The sequence below is a fragment of the Narcine bancroftii genome, chromosome 1 (genome assembly GCF_036971445.1).
Source record: "Narcine bancroftii isolate sNarBan1 chromosome 1, sNarBan1.hap1, whole genome shotgun sequence".
Lineage (NCBI taxonomy): Eukaryota > Metazoa > Chordata > Chondrichthyes > Torpediniformes > Narcinidae > Narcine > Narcine bancroftii.
In genome coordinates, this window is record NC_091469.1 from 420,151,595 (window position 1) to 420,176,368 (window position 24,774).

Genomic DNA, 24,774 nt, shown 5'->3' on the forward strand with positions numbered 1-24,774 from the left:
TGATTTCAGCCCAATGTGCTGGGCACCCAGGGAGCCATATGGTCCCTGTTGAGAATGGCTGTTTTAGAAAATTTGTAGACTTCAAGTGGTGCCCAGGCAACAAGTTGGTGGAATATACCACTGGTCTTCTGATCACCCTAGAGGAAGATATCCATTTCCATGTATGGACTCATGAGTGCAGGCCTGCAAATCAGTACATGAGAACTTCTTGAGAAGCTTCTAGCTTCTCCATGTTGGAGTAAAGGGATTGGTGTGGAAGGAGAGGTGTGGTGCAATGGATTAAAGGCTTCTGCTATCAGGAGATGGTGCTTTTCCTCTAATTATTCAATTGGGTTCTGAAGAGCCTGATGAAGTAATTCTGATTCTTGCTGCCCTACAAAAATAAAGCAAAATGTCCCCTCTATCTGCACTTTGGTACTGGTAGATATTAACGGCATCTCATGCATTAGCCAGGAGTCCAAGTTAGGATTTGGATTTGAATGCTTAGCATACAATTGGACATTACATCTTTTTTTAATGAGAACCTTTTTAGATCATTGTTATCTTTCCCTTTAAAAAAAAATTTGCTGCTTTGTCATGTGATCTGATCTCTGCTGTATTTGCTCAAATCTGAAGCAAATACAGCAAAATCCTTCAAAAACAATTGAGTGCATTTTAAGTTCTCACTGCAGGATGGACTTAAATATATATATATATATATATAAATCTAAGAGCTGGAAAACAAAAATAACAAACAAAATTTTTCTGTGGGTCAAGCAATATTGCGCAAGAAGAAACAAAAGTAATATTTCAGGTTGGTGACTTTTTACCAGACTGATGAAAGATTTCCACAGATGTTTTTGTTCCAAAGGCTATCAGGTTTACTATCCTAATCAAAACTTAGTCCATCACCACAAAAAGACCTGTTGGCTCTACTGAACCACCACTTTCTTTCTTTCAGTGACTATAACACCGAATATTTATTAGCTAGTTTTTATATTTATTTTCTTTCTATATGGTCATTTAAAATGTGTACTACTGGAGTGTTTTTTTAAACCAAGTACCTGTTTGGTTGCAGCAAGTTAAGAATTTTGGTGCATATGTATGTGTATAAACTCCTTATCATGGAGTCTGAACTACTCCTGGTTTAACTATTTTTGTATCATAGATGCAACATGGTTCGTTATATCATGTAGTGCTGACCGTACCATCTTATGAGAGATCAGAACTCCATGCATGCATTCAAACCATTCCTTTGTTTCCATTTTAATTTGCTATGATTGGAAAATCAATAGAAATGGTGTTGAACTGTTATCCTGTGGCCAAGGTCAAAACAAAATTCAACCCTAATTATTTCAGCTGGAATTGCATTCTACTCTGCCTCCAAAATTAATTTTGCTTGAGGCAGAACACAAATGGCACGATGCCTCTCTATAGCAAATTTGGCATTACCAACTAGGGCTGAATTTCTTCTGACTTTGATTACTTCAACCACTCAATATAGCAACCCCCAAATCCCACATCATACCTTGATTAAGCTCAGGAATCATAACATTGAAGAAAGTGAATTCTTTCCTCTTATCATTGGACTTATCTGGAGGGCAGAGGCTCCACTTTAGATTGAGTGAAACTTGAAAGTCTGCAGAAGCTGTGATTGCAGTAAAAACACACCGAAATGCTGGAGGAACTCAGCCGGTCTTTCAGCGTCCAAAGGATATATTGCCGACGTTTCGGGCCAGAGTCCTTCTTCAAGGAATAAGCAGAATTCCACTGGAATCATCAGGATTTGCTACAACTTGATTACTGCCATGTTCTCATGGATTTCTAGACTCCCACAGGACACATGGCAAATGGCGAAAGGAATTTATTAACTTTTGAACAGTTTTCAGCACATGCTATTTTCCTAAAAAATTGAGAAATATCATGTACTTACTCCTGAAGCAATAGCTGCAATTTTAACAATTATGCGAAGCATGGGATTGAATTTTTTTTTCAGTTAGAGAAACCAAAGACTGCATAAAGAGAGAGACCATATAGCCAGAGAGCCAGTCATTGGAAAAAATACACAGAAATGCTGGAGGAACTCAGCCAACCTCGCAGTATCCATAGGAGGTAAAGACATATTACTGATGTTTCAAGCCTGAGCCCTCCTTCTTACAGACACAGCAAGACCGGCTTAGTATTTCTGTGTGTTTTACTACAATCACAGCACACGCGGACTTTCATATTTCACTCAGTACTTTTAAAAGACTTGTTTCTTTTGGGTCCTAGAGAATATAGGGAGAAGATTGGAAACTAGGAGATGATCAGGGAAAGATTGAAGTAAGGAGCAAAGAAAAACTCATTAATGTTAAGTGGATCAACATCAACTGGAAGAAGCTGGCACTCAGATATCTACACTGTACACCTGGACAGGGCTCTGGGGAGAATAAACTCTTCAATCAGAGCAGCCCAGTGTATGGTTCACCCCAAGGCAGCATTTGTGCACCTGGCACCATGACTGCGAGAGCACGAGATGGAGCCCGCAGCTTGATAGATCCCCAAGACAAACACTTTATTCTGGTTGATACTGTCAAACCCAGTTCCAGGATGTTCAAAAACAGTCTGTGCTAATGTTGTTACATGACTCCCACAACCTGCTGTTTTTGCAAGCTCCTGGATTTGAGATTTGCAGCATGGTCACCTGGGTACCTGTAGCTTCCTCCATCACATGATGAGCTGATTCAGTAAACCACTTTGGGATACCATTAGACTGAGTCAGTTCAAATTAAATGAGGTCCAGGCTGCAAAATTAATCTTTGGTCCTGGCAAATGGCTCACATATTCTGAAATACACAAACATGCTGGAGAAACTCACTTAACAGTTCTAAAATTGATCACAAAATGCCTACAGAGACATAGGCATTCAATGAAATGTTAACACCATGATGGGCTGGATAAAATCAGGAAAAAGGAGCAGGTACAAGTTTAAAAGAAAGTAATTTAACTTGTCATTCTCATAGTAGGACTGGGATACATCATTGGAGCATTTAACCCAAGTTCCATCAGTCCATATGGAAGCATTTGGACAAAAAAAATATTTAAAGCACAAAATGTATAACAGCCAAAGTGGTAATCAAGGAGAGTATTAAATCAAAAGAAGAGTCAGGAAATATTCTGGCCGGCAATGTTGACCATTTTTTTTCTACCATTGATGTTGCTTGATCTGCTAAGTTCCTGCAGCTGATTGTGTTCAACAAGAGGTGTATAAAATTCTCAGAAATAGCAGCAGGCCTTAGGATTGGGGATAGTTTATAATTTAGGAAAGAAAAAATGATAAAGAAGGATAGAATATCAGAATAAACTAGCAAGAAACATAAAAATATACTGTAGGTATTTCAATTGGTATATAAAAAGAAAAAAAGCTCGCAAAGTCTTTTGCAGACAGAGAGGAAGATTTATAATGAGAAATCATGGAGTTATATTTTTTTAAAAATTGATTTATTTTTTCGGAAAAATAAACCAAAACAAAAAGCAAGGAATGAAGAACTAAAGATTTTAACAGGAATGAGGAAATGAAGGAAAATAGTATTTGTAAGAGTATGCATGTAACCTTAAATAAGTTGGCTATATTGAAACCATGTAAATATCAAGTATATAGTGATCTCTGTCCCAAAGTTTTGAAGAAACAATGATAGAGATGCATTGGTTACCTGCTTTCAAAATTCTCTAGATTCTGGAACATTTCCTGCCTAACCGAGGGAAACAAATGAGACCCCACTATTATAAAATGGATGAAGATAAAGAACACAAGGAATTATTGATTGATTAGCACCACATCAACGGTAGGGAAAATCCTGAATCTACAATGAAGATAATAGCAGAACACTGAGAAAAGAATAAAATAATTGAGCAGGTCAGTGTGAATTTATGGAAGAAAAAAATCAAATTTGACTGAGTTAATGATCCTATATCTTGGCGCCTCACAGTTTGGCGGGCAGCAGCCTCCTTTGAAGAAGACCGCAGAGCCCACCTCACTGACAAAAGGCAAAGGAGGAAAAACCCAACACCCAACCCCAACCAACCAATTTTCCCTTGCAACCGCTGCAATCGTGTCTGCCTGTCCCGCATCGGACTGGTCAGCCACAAACGAGCCTGCAGCTGACGTGGACTTTTTACCCCCTCCATAAATCTTCGTCCGCGAAGCCAAGCCAAAGATATTGTGTAATGTACAGATGCACCAAAATTCTTGCTGCAATCAAACAGGTATTTTGAAAAAAGAATTATAATAGTATACCTCAAATTAAATTAAAATGAGATAATAAATACAAAAAATAGATAGACAATAAATATTCAAAGTTGCTGCAAGAAAAGAAGGTGGTATTACAATAGTGCAGGCAGTCCTTTTTGTGGTGTTGGAGTAGGTGGTGTTAGAGAGGTTCAAGAGTCTGATAGCATGGAAACAAGCTATTCTTGAACCCAGAGGTATTGGTCTTGGGAAGGTACCTTCTAACTGAAGGTAAAAGCAAGGAGAGGTTGTGACCAGGGAGATGAGGGTCCTTTACAATGTTGCCTGCCTTCTTGAGACAGTGTCTCACATAGATGTCTTCAATGGTTGGGTGTTCGAGCTTATGATGGACCTGACTATTTTTGCTACTTTCTGCAGGCTTCTACATTCCTGGGCACTCAAATTACCAAACCAGGTTGCAATGCAATAATACACCTGTGGAGGCTTAATAGAGTATTTGACAATATGTCAAATTTTCTAAGGCGTAAGAAAATAGAGAGATTGGTTGCCTTAATACGCTAGTTCCAGGAGAGATCTTCTAATGTATGGATACTCAGATATTTGAGATACTAACCCGCTCTTAGACCATGTAGAATAAACAAGGGGAAACCAGTGGATGTGGTCTATTTAGATTTCCCAGTCTTTCAATAAGGTTCAACACAAGATATTTTCAACAAAGAGGAGTCACGTGATGGAGTAGTGGCCGGACGGTGAACTCCAGCCCTCTCCAGAAAAGTCGGGAAAAACAAGAGAAAATACAAAGGCACAGAAATACAAGTTAAAGAAAAGTGAGTATAAAGGTGGAAAGAAGATGGAGACAAAAGGAGAAAAATCAAAATCAACGGAAAGAAGAGAGGAAGAGAAGACAACGGAGGAAAAAGGTGAAGGCCTTACCTGTCCGAAGAGGCCCGCTGTGGAGAGAAGACCCCACTACCTCAGGTCGGTAGAAAGAGAACTACAACAATGGCTCACAGAGCCGAGTAAAAGTGCGCAACCGCGCATGAAAAAAAACACACCGACGGGAGGGGGGACCAGCTGGGGAGTCGATCTCCACAGCCGGCAACGACAGCTGCAGAACACCTGCAGCAAGAAGAGACCACAGAAGACAATGGAAACAAGAAAGAAGAGGAGGAAAGGGCAGCAAAGAAACAACAGACGGTCAACCTAGAGGAAGAAGAAGAGGAAGAGGAAGAGTACAGGGAAATAGAAGAAGAAAAGAAAGGCAAGGTAAAGGAGGTACTTGCTCTTGTTAGAGGATACATGGAGTCATTTAAAGAATGGCAAACACAGGAATTCAATGATTTAAGAAGAAGAATAAACAACACAGAAAAGAAAATAAATAAAATGGATATGACCTTAACAGAAATGGGGAAAAAAATGGACAAGATGGAAGAACGGGCAATAGCAGCAGAAATGGAGGTAGAAGACTTAAAAAAGAAATTGGAGGAATCTAATAAAAAAACTAAAGAGACACAAGAATTACTAGCCCAAAAAATAGATATAATGGAAAATTATAACAGAAGAAATAACATAAAGATAGTGGGCCTTAAGGAAGATGTAGAAGGCAAGAATATGAGGGAGTTTATAAAAGAATGGATCCCTAAGGCCCTAGGATGTCCAGAACTACAGCAAGAAATGGAAATAGAAAGGGCACATAGAGCATTGGCCCCTAAACCACAACCACAACAAAAACCAAGATCTATTGTAGTAAAATTCCTAAGATATACTACAAGAGAAAAGGTACTGGAGAAGACAATGGAAAAAGTAAGAGAGGGCAACAAACCACTGGAGTATAAAGGGCAAAAAATCTTCATTTATCCAGATATAAGCTTTGAACTCCTAAAGAAGAGAAAAGAGTTCAATGCAGCAAAAGCGATTTTATGGAAGAAAGGATATAAATTTACACTGAAGCATCCTGCGGTATTGAAAATATTTATTCCAGGACAACAAAACAGACTATTCTCGGATCCAGAAGAAGCACGAAAATTTGCAGAACAATTACAAAAATAGACTGAGGGATGAAGACGGGTAATGAGAGCAAAAATTATCACGATTGATATGTATGTGGGTAAAGACAAAAATAGACTGAGGGATGAAGACGGGTAAGGAGGGTAAAAATGACCACGATTGATATGTATGCGGGTAAAGAGGTATAAGAGTGAATAGAGACAATGGGCATATGTGAAAGTATCTGTAATTAGAGGAAAACATAGAGAGTATAGACAAGAATTAATAAGGGAAGGTAATGGAATAGAGAGAATAAGGAGGGAACTAAAAGAGTGACCTTTGTGACATATAAAAAGCGAAATCTTTTCTGGGGGGGGCTGGGTGGGGGAAAAGAGCGGTCACTGCAAAATCAGTTGACGCTTGCGAGTGGATTCGCAAATCCAAATGGAGAGGGGAGATGTGGTTGTCCGACAAGGGATAAAGGGCAACTCAGGAGGGGAAGGGGAGATTGGGGATAAAGAAGATAGAAATAGGAGAATAAGGAAAATGTTGGATGTTGTAGGAATGTTGTCTGGTAAAGAGTTGAAAATAAGAAAACAGAAATGGAAAAGGAGGAAAGGTAATGATGGAAAAACGGAAAGAGAAGATAAACAAAATATAAAATGGCTACGCTGAACTATATGACTCTAAATATTAATGGAATACATAACCAAATTAAAAGGAAGAAACTACTAAATTTACTGAAAAAGGAAAAAATAGATATAGCATTTGTCCAAGAAACACACTTAACTGAATTGGAGCACAAGAAATTAAAGAGAGATTGGGTAGGACATGTAACAGCAGCATCGTATAATTCAAAAGCAAGAGGAGTGGCTATATTAATTAGCAAAAATGTGCCATTTAAAATAGAAGAGGAAATAATAGATCCAGCAGGGAGATATGTTATGATAAAATGTCAGATATATTCAGAGCTTTGGAATCTACTTAATATATATTCACCTAACGAAGAAGATCAAAAGTTTATGCAAGATATCTTTTTGAAGGTAGCTAATACGCAAGGGAACATACTAATAGGAGGGGATTTCAATCTGAATTTGGATCCAAATATGGATAAAACGGGGAAAAAAATTAACAGGAAGAACAAAGTAACCAAATTTATAATTAAATCAATGCAAGAAATGAAACTTGTGGACATATGGAGGAAACAAAACCCAAAAGAAAAGGAATACTCATACTACTCGACTAGACATAAAACATACTCAAGGATAGACCTATTCCTGATATCAGCCCACATACAAGGGAGAGTTAGGAAAACGGAATATAAAGCTAGACTATTATCGGACCACTCACCCCTGTTATTGGCAATAGAGCTAGAAGACATCCCTCCAAGAATGTATAGATGGAGATTAAACCCCATGCTACTTAAAAGACAGGATTTTAGAGAATTTATTGAAAAACAATTAAAAATGTACTTTGAAGTAAATACGGAATCAGTGGAAGATAAGTTTATACTATGGGACGCAATGAAAGCATTCATTAGAGGGCAAATAATAAGTTATGCAACCAAGGTGAAGAAGGACTATAATCAGGAAACAGAGCAGTTGGAAAGGGAAATAATAAACATAGAAAAAAAATTAGCAATAAAGGAAGATACAACCAAAAGAAGAGAATTGGCGGATAAAAAAATAAAATATGAAACATTACAAACATATAAGGTGGAGAAGAATATAATGAAGACAAAACAGAAATATTATGAACTAGGGGAAAAAACACACAAAATCCTAGCATGGCAGCTTAAGACAGAGCAAACTAAGAAAATGGTATTGGCAACAAGGAAAAAAGACAAACAAATTACATATAATCCAAAAGAAATTAAGGAAAACTTCAGAGAATTCTATGAACAATTATACCGAACTGAAAACGAAGGGAAAGAAGGGAAAATAGATGAATTTTTGACTAAAATTGAACTACCAAAACTACAAATAGAGGAACAAAATAAATTAACAGAACCATTTGGAACAGTAGAAATACAAGAGATAATAAAAAATTTACCAAATAATAAGACACCAGGAGAGGATGGACTCCCAATAGAATTCTACAAAACATTTAAAGACCTAATAATACCGCCCCTCCTGGATGTAATCAACCAGATTGATGAGACACAAAACTTACCAGATTCATGTAAAACAGCAATAATTACAGTGATACTAAAACAAGGGAAAGATCCAATCTCACCAGCGTCATATAGACCAATATCTCTGCTAAACACAGATTATAAGATAATAGCTAAACTATTAGCGAACAGATTAGCACAACAGGTACCGAAAATGGTAAATTTAGACCAAACTGGATTTATCAAAAAAAGACGCACAACAGACAATATTTGTAAATTTATTAACTTAATTCATGCAGTAGAAGGAAATAAAGCACCGGCAGTAGCAGTTGCTTTAGACGCAGAGAAGGCCTTCGACAGAGTAGAATGGAATTACTTGTTCAAAGTATTGCAAAAATTCAGTTTACCGGAGAAGTATATTAATTGGATTAAAGCATTATATAAGGGACCGTTAGCGAAAGTGACAGTAAATGGACATGTATCAAAGCAATTTAACTTAAGCAGGTCAACGCGGCAGGGATGCCCACTATCACCATTATTGTTTGCGCTAGCTATAGAACCACTAGCAGAATCGATAAGAAGAGATAATAATATAAAAGGAATAAAAATAAAAGACAGGGAATATAAAATCAGTCTGTTTGCAGATGATGTGATAGTGTACTTAACAGAACCAGAACTATCAATAAAAGAACTATATAAGAAATTGAAGGAATATGGAGAAGTGTCGGGATACAAGATAAACGTAAATAAAAGTGAAGCAATGCCTATGAATAACGCGGATTTCTCAAAATTTAAGGAGGAATCCCCATTCAGATGGCAAACGCAGGCAATAAGATACCTAGGTGTGCAAATAAACAAAAATCTAGGCCAATTATATAAACTCAATTACAATCCACTAATGAAAAAATTACAGGACGATTTAGAGCATTGGAAAGAGCTACCACTAACACTGATAGGAAGGATAAACTGTATTAAAATGAACATTTTTCCAAGGATACTATACTTATTTCAGGCATTACCAATACAACTGACAGAAAAATTCTTCAAAGAGTTAACGAAAATAATAAGGAGATTTTTATGGAGAGGGGGGAAACCGAGGATAGCACTAGACAAATTAACAGAATGGTATAAACAAGGATGCTTACAACTGCCAAACTTCAAAAATTATTATAGAGCCGCACAATTAAGGTACCTATCAGATTTTTATCAAACAAGGGAAAAACCAGACTGGACGAGACTAGAATTAGATAAAATAGGGGAAAAGATACCTGAACACATATTATATAAATGGGACGAAAAATTGGTACAACATAGAACTTCTCCAGTATTACACCATCTCCTCAATATATGGAAGAAGATTCATGTAGAAAGAAATAAAATAAATTACCAAATACCAAAACTAATATTGACGCAAAATAAGCTACTCCCTTTTACAATAGACAACCTTGCCTTTAGAAAATGGGAAAAAAAAGGGATTAAAAGAATAGAAAATTGTTTTTCAGGAAGTAGATTCTTATCCTTTGAACAAATGAGAGATAAGTACAATATAACGGGAGATACAGCGCTGGCATATTACCAACTGAGATCCTACTTGAAAGATAAATTAGGAAGCAACTTGAGTTTACCAGAGGGAAGTAACCTTGAATATGTGATTACAGATACAATGTTAATCAAAAGATTTATAAAAAATATGTATATTAAACTGCAAGAAAAGGAAAATGAGGAAACAAATGGTAAAACTAAACAAAAATGGGAACAAGATTTAAATATAAAGATAAAAAAGGAAACATGGGAGAAGTTATGCTCTGGAACGATGAGAAATACAATAAATACGAGGCTGCGTATGATACAATATAATTGGTTACACAGACTATACATTACACCGCAAAAGTTAAATAAATGGGACCCAACAGTATCTGATAGATGTTTTCGATGTAAAAAAGAAAGGGGAACAACAATTCATGCAATCTGGACATGTGAGAGAGTAGAAAAATTTTGGGATGATCTCAATCAGATATTAAATAAAATAACAGAAAACAATATACCAAAGAATCCAGAGATCTTTCTCCTAAGTAACATAAAAAATAAAGAATTTGGAATTGACTTGGAGGATGCACAAAAAAGATTTGTTAAGATAGCCCTAGCCGTAGCAAAAAAATGTATTATGTCAACCTGGAAATTGGAAGATAATTTGAAAATACAACAATGGTATATAGAAATGAATAAATGTATCCCATTAGAAAAAATAACATATAGTTTAAGAAATAATATTGAAATATTCGAACAAGTATGGGAGCCTTACATTAAATGCAATAGCGAAAACCTACCGGGAACAAACATTACCTAAGTTGATGGAAGGAGAAGAAAAGAAAAGAATGGACTCAGTAGAATTTCTGGTGTATTTTTGTTGAATGACAACATTGTCTGACTGAATTAATGCAACCTAGATTGTATAACTAAAATGGATGAGAGGGGGGGGGGGATGGGGGGGTGGCTTGGGAGGAGGGAGGGGGGAGGGAGAAAAAGTCACTGTAAATGTGTGGAAAAGAAAAAGTGTATATCATGGCTATTGTGATTTATGGTGTGAAAAATAAAAAATTTAAAAAAATAAAAAAGATATTTTCAACAAAATTAGTGCACATATAAATAGAAGTAATTAACATAAATGAACCAAGAATTGGTTATCAGAAAGAAAGCAAAGAGTGGGATAAGCAGATTTTGGGGGTGGGGGGTGGATTGGTAACTGTATTTAAAAGAGTATTGCAGAGATCGGAGCTTGGACCCCAGATATTCACAATCTATATGGGACAAACTGTTCTATTTCCAAGTTTGCTGATGAAGGAAAGCAAGGTGGGATTATGAGTAAAGAGGATGTAAATACACTTCAAAGGATACAGACCAGATGAGTGAGTGGACAAAAAAAAAGCAAATGCAATATAATTTGGAAAAATTTGTTTGAGATCACGACAGATGGAAAATAATATGGGAGAATGTGAGGTCTTTCATTTTGGGGCACAGAACTTGTGGAACATTTTCTAAATAGTGACAGGTTGGGTCACGTTCATTTTTTAAAAAATATGTGGTGTTGTCATGCTCACATAACTGAAAGGTAATATGCAGGTGCAATGAACAGTTAGGAGAACTTAGGCCCTTTGCTCTATAAAGCACGTTGCTTGACCTGCTGAGTCTCTCCAGCCTTGTGTTTTTACTTTTAGGATAATACATTGCAAGTTGGCTTTTTCTGGAGAATCTGAGTCACAGGATTAGAGGTCTTACTACAAGCATATTAGGACTTTAGATAGACTGCGCCAGGTGTATGGAGTCTCCTTACAAAGAAAACAAACTATTTGCCAAAGAGGGAGTGCAGAAAATATTAACCAGATTATTTCCAGGGGTACAGGGAGAGACTGAGTAGACTAGGGCTGTATTTTCTAGAGTTGAGAATGAAAGGTAATATTTATAATACTCAAAAAACTACTATAGAGCTCCAGAGGTTGGGCACATGGAGGTCTAGAATCAGGGGTCACTGGTTCAGAAAAAAGAAGGCCACTTGGGACTAAAATGAGGAGAAATGGCTTCATGCAGAAGATGCTGTGGAGACTTGTCCTCTGAATCCATTTGAAGAAAAGATTGATCGAATTTTAGATATTTGTGAAAGCCAAGGCCATGGGAATACTGGGAAAAGAGGGTAATAGGTCTACTATAGTCTCAATGATTGGTGGAGGGCCAAATAACCTCCAGCTCCACTTGATGTTTATGGACTTATGACCAGTGGGAGATTAATGATTAGACTGAGTAGGATGAAGCCGAGGGGCCCGAAAGGTAAGGGGGCCCATCACAACTGTCACAGGCCAATGCAGAGCTGCCGGAGCAGAATTCTTAATATGGGGCACGGCAAGAGTGATGTCACCATATTTACCCACAATGCAAAGTGGTGCAGAAACTGTTCCATCTTGCCTGCATTAAAAAGACACAAACTGCAACTAAACCATGTGATCTCCCATAATTACATCATTACACAGCGCCCACTCACTCATCCCCATTCCCCATCTACCACCAATGCTTGATTTCAGAAACCTGTCACTCTCTTGGATACGCCTCCAGGCCAGTCGCCACCACGTGTCCCATTCTCCCCATTGGATTGGGCAATAAAAAGTGTCAATCATGCTCTCTCACACCTGTGCGCTGGGCACCCTGAGGGGGAGGAGAGACCATATTTCTTTTGCTAAGTAAAAACATGGAAATGCTGAAGGAACTCAGCAGGTCTTGCAGCATCCACAGGAGGTAAAGACTTTTAACTATCACTATATTTCTGTGGAATTGAGGTTTACTTTTTAAAAAAGTCTCTCCCTTCTCATGTGTTATTTGGTATTGAGACTTTTTTTAAGAGTGGATTTTGTTTATCCTTGTGTAACTAACAGACTTCAAATTATTTGGGAGTTAGCAGGTAGCTTAAGTTTTGTTTGATTTTACTAATGTTTTTGCGCTAACAGTTAGGCTACAACAATCTATTCCTTTACTCTACTTATTATGAAGTGAGGAGCTGCGGTTTGGGCTGCTGTGCGGGTTCCTGCACATCAAGTTGACCGACACAGCACTATGGGCGCTGGAGGCTTACCGGCATTTGACAGTGAGTAAGGGGCAGCGGCGAATGGTGGGAGGGAACCTTTTGCTGAGCCCTTTCGGGTAGTGAAGGCAGGGACAGGGACTGGCCACAGATGCCCTCTTGATCCCTGATCACCCTCCACTCCCGGCCCCCCTCTGCCACCCAGTCCCCTCCACCCTTCTCCCCCCCTGTCCCCAGTCCTGTTGACTCATTAATTCAGTTATCACTGTAAACCTCCAGTGCTCGTAGAACCATGTTGGCCAGCTTGAAATGCTAGAGCAACAGCCGCTGTCCCGAGTGCAGGGTCCCGCACGACTACTTGAAGCACCGCTCCTCGGTTTATAATATGTTAATAAATTGTAGTAGCCTAATTGTTAGCGCCAAGAAACAATTTTAATTAAAGCTTAATATTTATTGTATTTAATGAAAATTATAATAAATTACATGCCACATTTGTCACCAAATGAGAGAGCTGGCGCCAAACTGTGGATGCCAAAATGTCCGAGGGGCTACAAAAGTCTTTTTTTCCACCAAAATGTCCAGTGTCAAAAGATCTAGTGCCAAAATGTCCGATTCGGCAAACAAACACCAACTGGTGTATTCCCAGCATATACCCAGCAGACAAATTTAGAATACGTCAGGGCATCGAACAATTTCACTTTATTTGACTTGACGAAGGGTGAGGGCCATGAGGCAAGGTCAGGGGGGCCTTGGGGGCCTTACTAAAGCTCAGCCTAGGGGCCCAGGTGGTAGTTAATCCACCTGTGCTTATGACTTAAACTATTGGTCGAATTTCACAATAACAACACAGACTCTTGACCAGATGCAGCAAGTCCTTTTAGTTCAGAAGGTGTTTGAATGCAGCCTGCAGAGGGCCAAACAAATCTACTGAACAATTGACTCCTTCCTGTCAAATCAAAATCCTGAACTTGTCCCAGCTTCATCCAAATACCAGACCCCTCCTACTACTCCTGCTGTGTGAACTTTCTTGGATTCCTCATCTTGATTGCTGGTATGGACCCCATTCTACCCTCATCCACTGTCCTGCATTCTCTGTAAGTTCTGTCTCCCTTTCCCCAATATCTGATTTGACTTTTCCAATCACCATCACTCAATTTTTCCAAGTGCTGATCTTTTACTACAGGTACACGATCCTTTATCCGGAACCTTTGGGGGATAGTGTGTTCTGAATTTCGGATTTTTCCAGATTTCTGAAAGCCCACCCGAATTGTGCTGCCATATCCACCCCCACCCCCTTTCAGGCACCCAGCCGTCTCCCCCAACTGCGGTCCCTCGGCCGTCTCCCCTCACTGTGGTACCTCGGCTGCCCAGCCGTCTCCCCCGACCGCAGTCCCTCGGCTGCCTGGCAGTCTCTCTCGGCCGCCTCCCCTGACCGCGTCCCCCGACTGCCTCCCCCAACCACCGGTCCCCTGTCCGCCCAGCAGTCTCCCTCAAACGACAGTCTCTCGGCTGTCTCCCCCGACTGCCGGTCCCTCGGTCACCTCCCCCGATCATCCAGCAGTCTCCCCCAACCGCTGGTCCCCCGACCACCCAACAGTCTCCCCCGACCGACAGTCCCTCGGCCATTTCCCCCAACCACCGGTCCCTCAGCCGCCTCCCCCAACCGCCCAGCAGTCTCCCCCGACCAACAGTCCCTCGGCCGTCTCCCCCGACTGCCAGTCCCTGAGCCGCTTGGCAGTCTCCCCCGACCGCCTCCCCGATCGCCGGTCCCTCAGTCGCCTCCCCCGACCGCCAGTTCCTCGGCCACCTCCCCTGACTGCCAGTCCCCCGACCGCCCGGCAGTCTCCTCCGACCGACAGTCCATCGGCCATCTTCCCCAACTGCCAGTCCCTCGGCCGCCTGGGAGTCTGCCCCGGCCGCCTCTCCCGACCGCCAGTCCCTCGGCCGCCCAGCAATCTCCCCCGACCACCAGTCCCTCGACCACCTCCCCTGACTGCCAGTGACCCGACCACCCAGCAGTCTCCTCCGACCGACAGTCCCTCGGCTGCTTCCCCCGTCCGCCGGTGTCCACTTGCCAGATTTTTGAGATTTCCGGATTTTAGAAGCCCAGATAAAGGATCGCGTACCTGTACTTGCTTTTTCACCCAGCCACCCTGTGAAAGGTGGACGGCTGTGAGTCAGTACATGAAATGAAAATATGACATGTATTGGTCAGATTTCTGTTCTCTTATTATATCCAGATTAATTTCACTTTATCAGGGCATGGTACCTATCTGTTTCAAACAGGCGTCAATCATACAGGTGGCCAAGAAGAATGCAGTAACCTGTCTTAAAGACTACCGACCAGTCACACTTACATCAACAGTGATGAAGTGTTTTGAAAAGCTGGCGATGAAGCAGATCAGCTCTTGTGTGAGTGGTGACGTGGATCCATTCTAGTTCGCCTGTCATAGAAATAGATCTACAGTGGATGCCACCTCCCTGGCTCTACACAAAGTCCTGGAACACCTGGACAGCAAAGATGCATACCTCAGGATGCTCTTTATTGACTATAGTTTGGCATTCAATACCATCATCCCCTCAAAATTGATCAGCAAGTTCCAAGACCTGGGAGTTAACACCCCACTGTGTAATTGGATCATGGATTTCCTCACCTCCAGACCACAATCAATGAGGATTGTTAAAAGCTTCTCCTCCACAATCTCAGAGCACCACAGGGCTGCATTCTTAGTCTCCTGCTCTACTCTCTTTACACCAAAGACTGTGTAGCTCGGTATGACAATAACACCATCTGAAAATTTGCCACTGATACCATGATAGTGGGTTGTATAAAAGAAGTGGATGAGTCAGTATACAGGATGGAGATTGAACATTTGGCTGAATGGTGCACCAACAACAACCTTGCACTCAATGTCACCAAAACTAAGGAGATGATTGTTGACTTCAGGAAGGAAAGCCAGAGGCATACAATCCAGTGATCATTGGGGGATCAGAGGTGAGCAAATTTAGGTTCTTGGGAGTCATATCTTGGAGTATCTTTGCTGGGCCCAACACACCAATGGAATCGTGAAGAAAGCACATCAACATCTCTACTTCTTCAGGAGTTGGTGGAGGTTTGGTATGACACCAAAAACCCTGGCAAATTTCTATAGATGGGTGGTGTTGCCCCTGAGCATAAAGCCCTCCAGAAAGAAGTGGACAAAACCCAGGACATCACAGGCAAAACCCTCGCTATTGAGTTCATCTACAGAGAGCACTGCCATCGGAGGGCAGCAGCAATCATCAAAGACCATCACCACCCAGCACACTGCTTTTCTTGCTGCTGCCATCAGGAAAGAGGTATATAGATGTCACAACTGGGTTCAGGAACAGCTGCTACCCCTCCACCATCAGACTCCTCAACAACAAACTCAATCAGAGTCTCATTTAAGGAATCTTACTTGTGCACTTTATTGATTTTCTTTTGCTCTCTCTGTATTGCACAGTGAGATTGTTAAAATTTGTTATCTGTTTGCAGTTCTTTTATTTGTTTACATGTTTACAATGTGTAGTTTTATTTTTTGCCCTATCAATTAATGGTAATTCAGCTGCATCCACAGGAAAAAAAGAATCTCAGGTGTGTATGTGATGTCATGTATGTATTTTGACAATTAATAAATAAATATAAAATCTGAATAAAACACATGCCACCTCTGATGCTCCAAATATTGCAAAGACATTCACTGCCATTTTCAGACAGCAGATTTAGTTTTGGCAATATTTACGAAAGTTGATTGCACCTTCATGTGACTGTGAACACTTACAACTACATTGGAGTTGTACAGCACAAAAAACACTGGAATACATCATTCTGGCCATCAACATTTGGGAACATATCCCATATCTCGTGCGACCCATTGGAATATAGAATACAGATTTCCCTTCAAGACAATTACATTTTTATAGAGTCCAGTCATTTTCAAATTATGTTTCAGCAGTTCTGGATTTCTTTGAAATGTAAAACCAGAAAATGAGATATGGAAACAATATACATTACACCCAAAAGAACAACAAACTCAATCAGAATAAAAGTACAGAGGATGACTCTATATCTAAAATATTCCATGAGCACATTTCATTAAGAAGTAATTCAGATGCTAGTTATTGTGATCAAGTGACACACTAAGCAACCAATCAGACACCCTTGTTGATGAAAAAGAAATGGCATTCATGTTGGAGACAGTCGACACTTTTATAAATTATCCCTTGGATCTGAGCAGTCTCCAATAACCTAGTATGAGAAAAGCTACAACTATTTTAAAAATGGCCATACAAATAACATAAAGCCACAAAGCTATTTAGCTGAATTAAATAATTCTCCTTCCTTCCACTCACATACACATTTACACACCTAAAGAACATAATTTGATGTTTCTTACCATTTTGGCCTCTGAGTGCATTTGGTGAACTTGAGGGGGTCCAGGTATCCCCATAATATTCGAACTCATGGATAATTGTCGGTCCATCTGTGAAAAAGGAAAAATCTTTGAGACAGTAATTTTAAAAAGTGTTAAACATTTGACAAAATAGTGATAAAGTCAAAACAATATAAGAAGTTATTGAAATTAGTAAAATTACTTTTTGAAAGAAATAATCATTAGAAATATCAACAAACTGATATGGCAACATTGAATATTTTTATTTCCTCTGATAAAAGTGTAGAGCAAATGTGTTTAACTGATGTGTTTAACCAGTGTGAGGAAAAGGGATCTAATGTGAGCAGAAATTTCTTCACTCAAAAGATAGTGAACCTTGGGATTCCTTTGGAACCCAAAACAGCTGTGAAAGCTAAACCATGTGGTTTAGTTAAAACAGATACTGATAGATTTTTGGCCATTAAAAAAATCAAAGGATCTTGGGACACATTGGTAAGTGCCAGCAAGATAAAAGCTTGGCCATGATATTGATGAATTGCTGAGTAGCTCAAAGGGCTATGTTCTCTGCTTCTGCTACTTTAACTGAGTGTCACGGAGCTTTACGTCGTTCATGCCAACCAAATTGTCTACCTAATCGAATCTCCTTTGTCTACATTTTGCCCAGATCCCTTAAATGCCTTTAGTTATTACCAATGTACTCACCTCTACTGTTTCTAAAGACAACTCACTCCATATGCCCACCAGGCTCAGTGTGGAAAAAGGTGGCCCTCAGGTACCTTTAAATCTTTACCTTCTCACCTTAAATCAAACCCTCTAGTTTTACACTACCCTCTGCTGGGAAAAACTGTGACTATTGATCTTATCTCTGCGCCTCATGATTTAAAAAATTTCTGTAAAGACCCACACCTGCATACTCACCCTCCTGTGCTCCATGGAATAAAGTCCCATGTTATTCAGCCTCTCCTTACAATTCAAGCCCGTCAGACCCGATATCATTCTTGTGAATCTTCTCTGCACCCTTTGCAGCTTCCACCCTTTCCTTTTGTTGGTGAGCAATACTCCAGGTGTGGTCCCAACAACATCTTGTATAGTTGTAACATGATGTCCCAATTCTATACTCAATGCCATGACCAATGAAGGCTAGTGTGCCAAATTCCTTCTTCACTACCCTGTCTACCTGTGTCACCACTTTCTCTAAATGATGTACCTATAGTACACTGCTAAATTGTTCTGGTCTTTGACACTATCCAGGGCCTGTTGTTCACTGGGTTAATCCTGCCCTGGTTTTACCCATTAATTGCAACACCCTACAAAGGGCAGCATGGTTAGCTTAGCAGTTAGCACAACGGTGTTACAGTGACAGCGATTGGGACCGGGGTTCCAATCCCATGCTGTAAGGAGTTTGTACATTTTCACTGTGTCTATGTGAGTTTTCCATGAAGGCTTGGGTTTCTTCCTTCCGTTCAAAACATATCGGCGGTTGTCGGTCAATTGGTGTAATTGGGTGACACAGGGTCATGCGTCAAAAGGGCCTGTTATCGTGTTGTATATCTAAATTTAAAATTTGTCTGAGTTAAATTCCATCTGTCATTCATAGCAGGCCTTTAAGCCCAGGATGTTGTGCAGACCAATGTAAACCTCCTCCACAATAATCAAATCTTTCCTTACCTTGTATCCATAACCCTCTATTCCCTATTCCCTGGAAGGATTCCATTCCTTTTCTGTTGCATCTGCTCCTAGGATGAGGTCTTACATGCAAGATCACCTGAGATGTCCTCCTTCTTCAAAAAACATGGTTTCTCCTCCATTACAATCAAATAGGCACTCATCTACATATCCTCCATTACTCATACATCTGCGCTGGTCCCCTTTTCCCCCACACGTAACTTTTTGTTACGTGTGGGGGGAAAAGGGGACCATCCAACTACAATCCAACATCCAACTATAATCCTCTGCCACTTATTCCACCTACAATGTGATCCCACCACCAAACTTATGTGCCTCTCTTCTCCTTCTACAGGGACCGTTCTCTCCATGGCTCCCATACCCCGATTAACCTACAACCCCGGTAAGTTTTTGAAGGATGGGAGGAAACCAGAGCACCCAGAGGAATGTCATGCAGACAGGAAAAATGTACAAACTCTTAACAGGCAGAGCCTGATTCGAACCCAGGTCACTGACACAATAATAACATTGCGCTAACTGTGTCATTCCACGTTCCCAGTTCATCGAGATCCTGTTATAATCTTAGATGACCTTTGTCACTGTCCACTCTACCACCAGTTTTGGTATCATCTGCAAATGTACTAATTATAATAACTATTTAGTCATCCAAGTTGTTCATACAGATGATCAATAACAATTGAGCCAGCACCCAGTACCTGTGGCACACTACTGGTCACAGGCCTCCAATCTGAGTAACAATCCTCCAATACCATCTTCTGACTCCTGCCATAAAGCTAGTTTTTTATCCAATTGGCCAGGCATGATGGATCCCACGCGATCCAAAATTCCTTGGATTCTGGGCAGGTCCCGGCAGACTGGAAGACAGCAAATGTCACGCCACTTTTTAAGAAGGGATGTAGGCAGAAGACTGGAAATTATCGGCCAATTAGCTTGACGTCTGTGGTTGGAAAAATGCTTGAAGCCATCATTAAAGATGAAATAGTGAAACATTTGGAACGTAAGGGTTCAATCAGGCAGATGCAGCATGGTTTTAGAAAGGGAAGATCTTGTTTGACAAACTTGTTAGGATTCTTTGAGGATATAATGGGTGCGGTGGATAGAGGGGAACAGGTTGATGTTGTATATTTGGATTTCCAGAAAGCGTTTGATAAGGTGCTGCACAAGAGACTTATCAGTAAGTTACAGGAAAGTGGAGTCCGGGGAAGTATATTGGCATGGATTGAAAATTGGTTGTCTGACAGGAGGCAGAGAATCGGGATAAATGGGAGTTTTTCAGGTTGGCAGAGAGTGGTAAGTGGGATGCCGCAGGGGTCAGTGTTAGGCCCACAACTGTTCATCATTTACATTGATGACTTGGAGGAGGGGACAAAATATGGTGTAGCCAAGTTTGCGGATGACACCAAATTGAGTGGAAGAGCAAATTGTAATGAGGATGTGGAGAGTCTGCAGAGGGATATAGTTAAGCTGGATGAGTGGGCAAAGGTCTGGCAGATGGAGTACAATGTTAGTAAGTGTGAGGTTATCCATTTTGGCAAGAAAAATAAAAGTGCTGAATATTATTTAAAGGGTGAAAAACTACAGCATGCTGTTGTGCAGAGGGACTTGGGAGTGCTTGTGCATGAATCGCAAAAAGTTAGGTTGCAGGTGCAGCAGGTTATTAAGAAGGCAAATGGAATGTTGGCCTTCATCGCTAGAGGAATTGAATTCAGGAGTAGGGAGGTAATGTTGCAACTGTATAAGGTACTGGTGAGACTGCACCTGGAATACTGTGTCCAGTTCTGGTCTCCATATTTGAGGAAGGATATACTGGCTTTGGAGACGGTCCAGAGGAGGTTTACTAGGTTGATCCCTGGGATGAAGGGGTTGACTTATGATGAAAGATTAAATCGTCTAGGATTGTATTCGCTCGAGTTCAGAAGAATGAGAGGAGATCTTATAGAAACGTATAGGATTATGAAGGGCATGGATAGGATAGATTTAGGAAGGTTTTTTGAGCTGGCCGGGGAAACTAAAATGAGAGGACACAGTCTCAAGATTCGGGGGAGTAGATTTAGGACAGAGATGAGGAAAAATAGTTTTTCCCAGAGAGTAATGAATGTTTGGAATTCTCTATCCAGGGAAGTGGTTGAGGCTGCTTCATTAGACATATTTAAAATTTGGTTAGATAAATTTTTACATGATAGAGGAATTAGGGGATATGGGGAGAAGGCAGGTAGGTGGAGTTAGGTCATAAATTAGATCACCCATGATCGTATTGAATGGCGGAGCAGGCTCGATGGCCCATTTTTGGCCTACTCCTGTTCCTACTTCCTATGTTCCTATGATCTGACCTTCTGGACCAGCCTATCATGTGTATCCTTCTCAAAGTCTGTGCATACAACATATACTGTCCAGAACTCATCAAACTTTATCACCTCTTTAAGAACTTAATCAAATTTGTGAAAGATCATTTCCACCCACAAAGCCGTACCGACTATTTCTTATCAATCCTTGTCTTTCCAAAAGCATGTAGACCCTGTCACTCAGAAGTACCTCCAGTAAGTTGCCTATGATTGATATTAAGCCCATCAGCCTTGCAGCCTTTTTTAAATAAAGGCACAACACTAACCACCCTCTTGCTTAATGGTGATTCAACTATCTCTGCCAGGGTTTCAGAAATTTCTTCCTTAACTCCCCACCATATCAAAAGAAACACCTGAGCAGGTCCTGGAGATTTTCTACCTTTGAATTTTAAGATCTCCAGCACCCTCTAAACTCTCTGTTTTTCTCCACAGTAAATATAGTTGAGAGATATGTTAGGACCTTACCCATCTCCTGTGGCTTCACTCTAAGACAACCTTGATGATCATGGTTCTATTCTATCTCGATTTACTCTTTTGCCCTGAATATAACCTGTACAATCTAACCCTTCTGTCAGAGCCATCTCATACCCTCTCTTTGCCTTCCTGATTTTCATCTTAATTGAACTCCTATATCCTCTTCAAAGGATTCACTTTTATTTATGATTCTCACAAATAATCTACACCAAAATTGAAAATTTTCATCTTTAAATGTTAATTATGTGAAACTTTTAAAGTTTTAACCAAAAAAAAAAGACTGTATTCTTTGTTTCATTTCTTTGTTGGCTTGAGCAAGGAGAGGACTCTTTTGAGGTTCAATAAATTGTTATCTGCTTTCATTTAATGGAGAGGGAGAACTTTTAATATACATGCCTCAACGTTTCATACGTAGAGAGGAAAATAAGTCAAGCTTCTCATTCCATGGAGAGCTAATCCAAGTAAATGTGTAGACGTTGAATCAGACCTGGAAATTCACTTGTGTGGTCTGGAGGATGAATAGCTACACACTGTCAAAATTCAAACATGAACAGTGGCCATGTTGGCCAAGCATCAGACTGCCATGTAACTCTTCAACAGTCTGTTCATTCAGACACAAAGAAAGAGATTTGGCAAATGTTAATTTGTTGTTCCCACACATCTCTCCAAATTTAATGGAAAATGTAATTCTGCCTATTCATCTAATTAGCAGTCTTTAATGTAAAATGAGAATTTCTCCATTTCATTTATTATGAATACAACCCACACAGATCTACCTTCTAGTAGTATACCAGAATCCTACACCTAACCAAATCTCTGTCTTGTCCTCCAATGCCATCACTAGGGGTAATATGACTGTAGTCCTGCCAGACCTAAACAACATCAATTAGCTTCTATGTAATACTTCTGTACAGTTAATATTTAACTTTCTTCTGCTTCTCATTATTTTGAAATCATGACTTTTTCTTGGTTTTCACCTGCCCATCATCCCCTATCCATTAATTCCACCTCTCATACACAGTGCTGCTATGCACTGGTGCTCTTTCCTGTTCCTTCTCAGTCCTGATGCAGAGTATGGAACCTGAAATATTGACTTACACCTTCTTCATCCACGGATGCTACTTAACCTGCTGATTTCTTCCTGCATTCTGTTTTTGTTCTAGATAATGTACTGTATCGGCAGTCTCTTGTCTTCACCTACAGCTCATGAACTGATGAATGAATCAAACATATGATACACAGGATGAGCATTAACAATTGGTCTTTGCTTCAATGAGAGTTTGTGGACTTTGGATTAAGATTAAAGGATGGTGAGTTTTCTTTGGTGCCTCAGTTTTATCTACTATCACTATTCATGAAGAAACAAAAGTAAACCCTTTCTGATTTATAATTGCAATGGGGTTGTTATTAAATTGTGTATGTACCATGCAGAAACATCAAAATCAATGTTTCCAAACTTACTACGTTCAAAACATTAAGAATAGACACACCAGAAATGACCATGCATCCAATTTAAATGGCAAGTGTGTCTGCAAGATTCCACTTGTGTTGCTTGCCATTTTGGGGTTATAAAAAAAAGTCTAGTCTACAACTTGAAAGAAATTTAATGTTCGACCATTGCCCAGGGTTATTTGCTTAAGGGCATATGGGAGGCAAGTGGCCAATTCCTACAAACAACTCCTCAACTATATTCATGGGGGATTGGAGAAAATAGCACAAAAAAACTGGAATACCAAAGTACCAACATAATAATTTTAAAAAGCATATTTAGAATGAAAAATATTTTATGAACCTTTGATATTCTCAAGAAGAGTTTCCTAATCAGTATGTTACAAATGTAACAATCATTGTGACCACAAGGTAACAAAATCCAGTTGTAACAGAAATTTACTCCAGTCTTTAGCCTACAATAAAGGCAGAATTATCCAAATGCATCCCCCCTGTCAAAAGAAACTATGAGCACGCTGATGTATGAAAGATTAGTTTCTAAAAATGAATAAAACAAAGTTCTAAATCACATGCCTGCTTGGGAAATAATTTTTTCTTTGAATAAAAACTAATTTCTGTTCTCAGTCATCTTGAAACTAACGCAGGAAACAGTTTGGTAAAGGAAACTGTTGACTGTGACTGCTATTAATGGCTATGAACTTTTTGACAACGCCAAACATTTATGAGAATGAATGCAAGCTCTTAAAATTATCAAAAGAGTTGAAAAGATCTGTTAAATTGAATAACAAAACTATGATGAGCCTTCTTCATTTTAGTTACAAAGTATTGGATTGGGGCAGCCTGGACATTATAGAATTGTACAATTTCAGTTAAATCTGACTAAATATAGAGTTGGAAACATTTTATTTCAAGCATTAATCAGATCAAGATTTGATTAATTTTGTTTACTACAAGTGATCTTTATTAGGATTGTGGTAGGAAACAGACTTGATGTCAAACAAAAGGTTTCATATCTGTGTGGGAATATAAATGTCTCAATACTTCTGTTAATGTGGTCCCCTTTGCAGGATCTGTGCCAGTTTGTCTGAGTATCATGGAAGCCAAATTCTATCGTGAATAACACTAAGGGAATTATGTTCGACCGATCAGGCCTAACTCATGAAGTGTGAGCAAAAGGCTTTCCTACCTCAGCTCTGCCCTCATGGAGGAGAGGAAGGAGAGGAGAGGAGGGTCCATCATCTCACTGGGGAACAAAGAGATATGAAGGGGAGTGGTGGATTAAGAGAGGACTGAAATAATTACGGGAGATTGGGGATAAAACTTGGAGTAAATGACAAGGATTGACCAGGTGCAATGGTGGGTGGTGGGGAACTGGAGTAGAGGTTAGATTTACTCTAGGGTGACAACATTGTTATTCTAAAATAATAGGCTCTTGTTGTTGCTATTCCTGCATGTTTCCCTTCCTTCATTCTTCTCCATCTCCTTTAGCAATAGCCTCCAAATAGCAATTTGTGATCATATGATCAGTCAGGAAG

The 24,774-nt window shown here is 39.8% G+C and overlaps 1 protein-coding gene across 3 annotated transcripts in view; it reads right to left on the minus strand.

The window, feature by feature from the left end:
• The window catches only part of LOC138751598 (cyclic AMP-responsive element-binding protein 5-like), a 422,160-nt gene that overhangs the window by 96,312 nt on the left and 301,074 nt on the right, over nt 1-24,774 (minus strand). For all 3 annotated transcript variants that reach the window (XM_069914109.1, XM_069914110.1, XM_069914111.1), the window contains one exon: nt 17,292-17,378. In XM_069914109.1, coding sequence (XP_069770210.1) covers nt 17,292-17,378 — 87 coding nt within the window. The remainder of the gene's footprint in view (nt 1-17,291; nt 17,379-24,774) is intronic.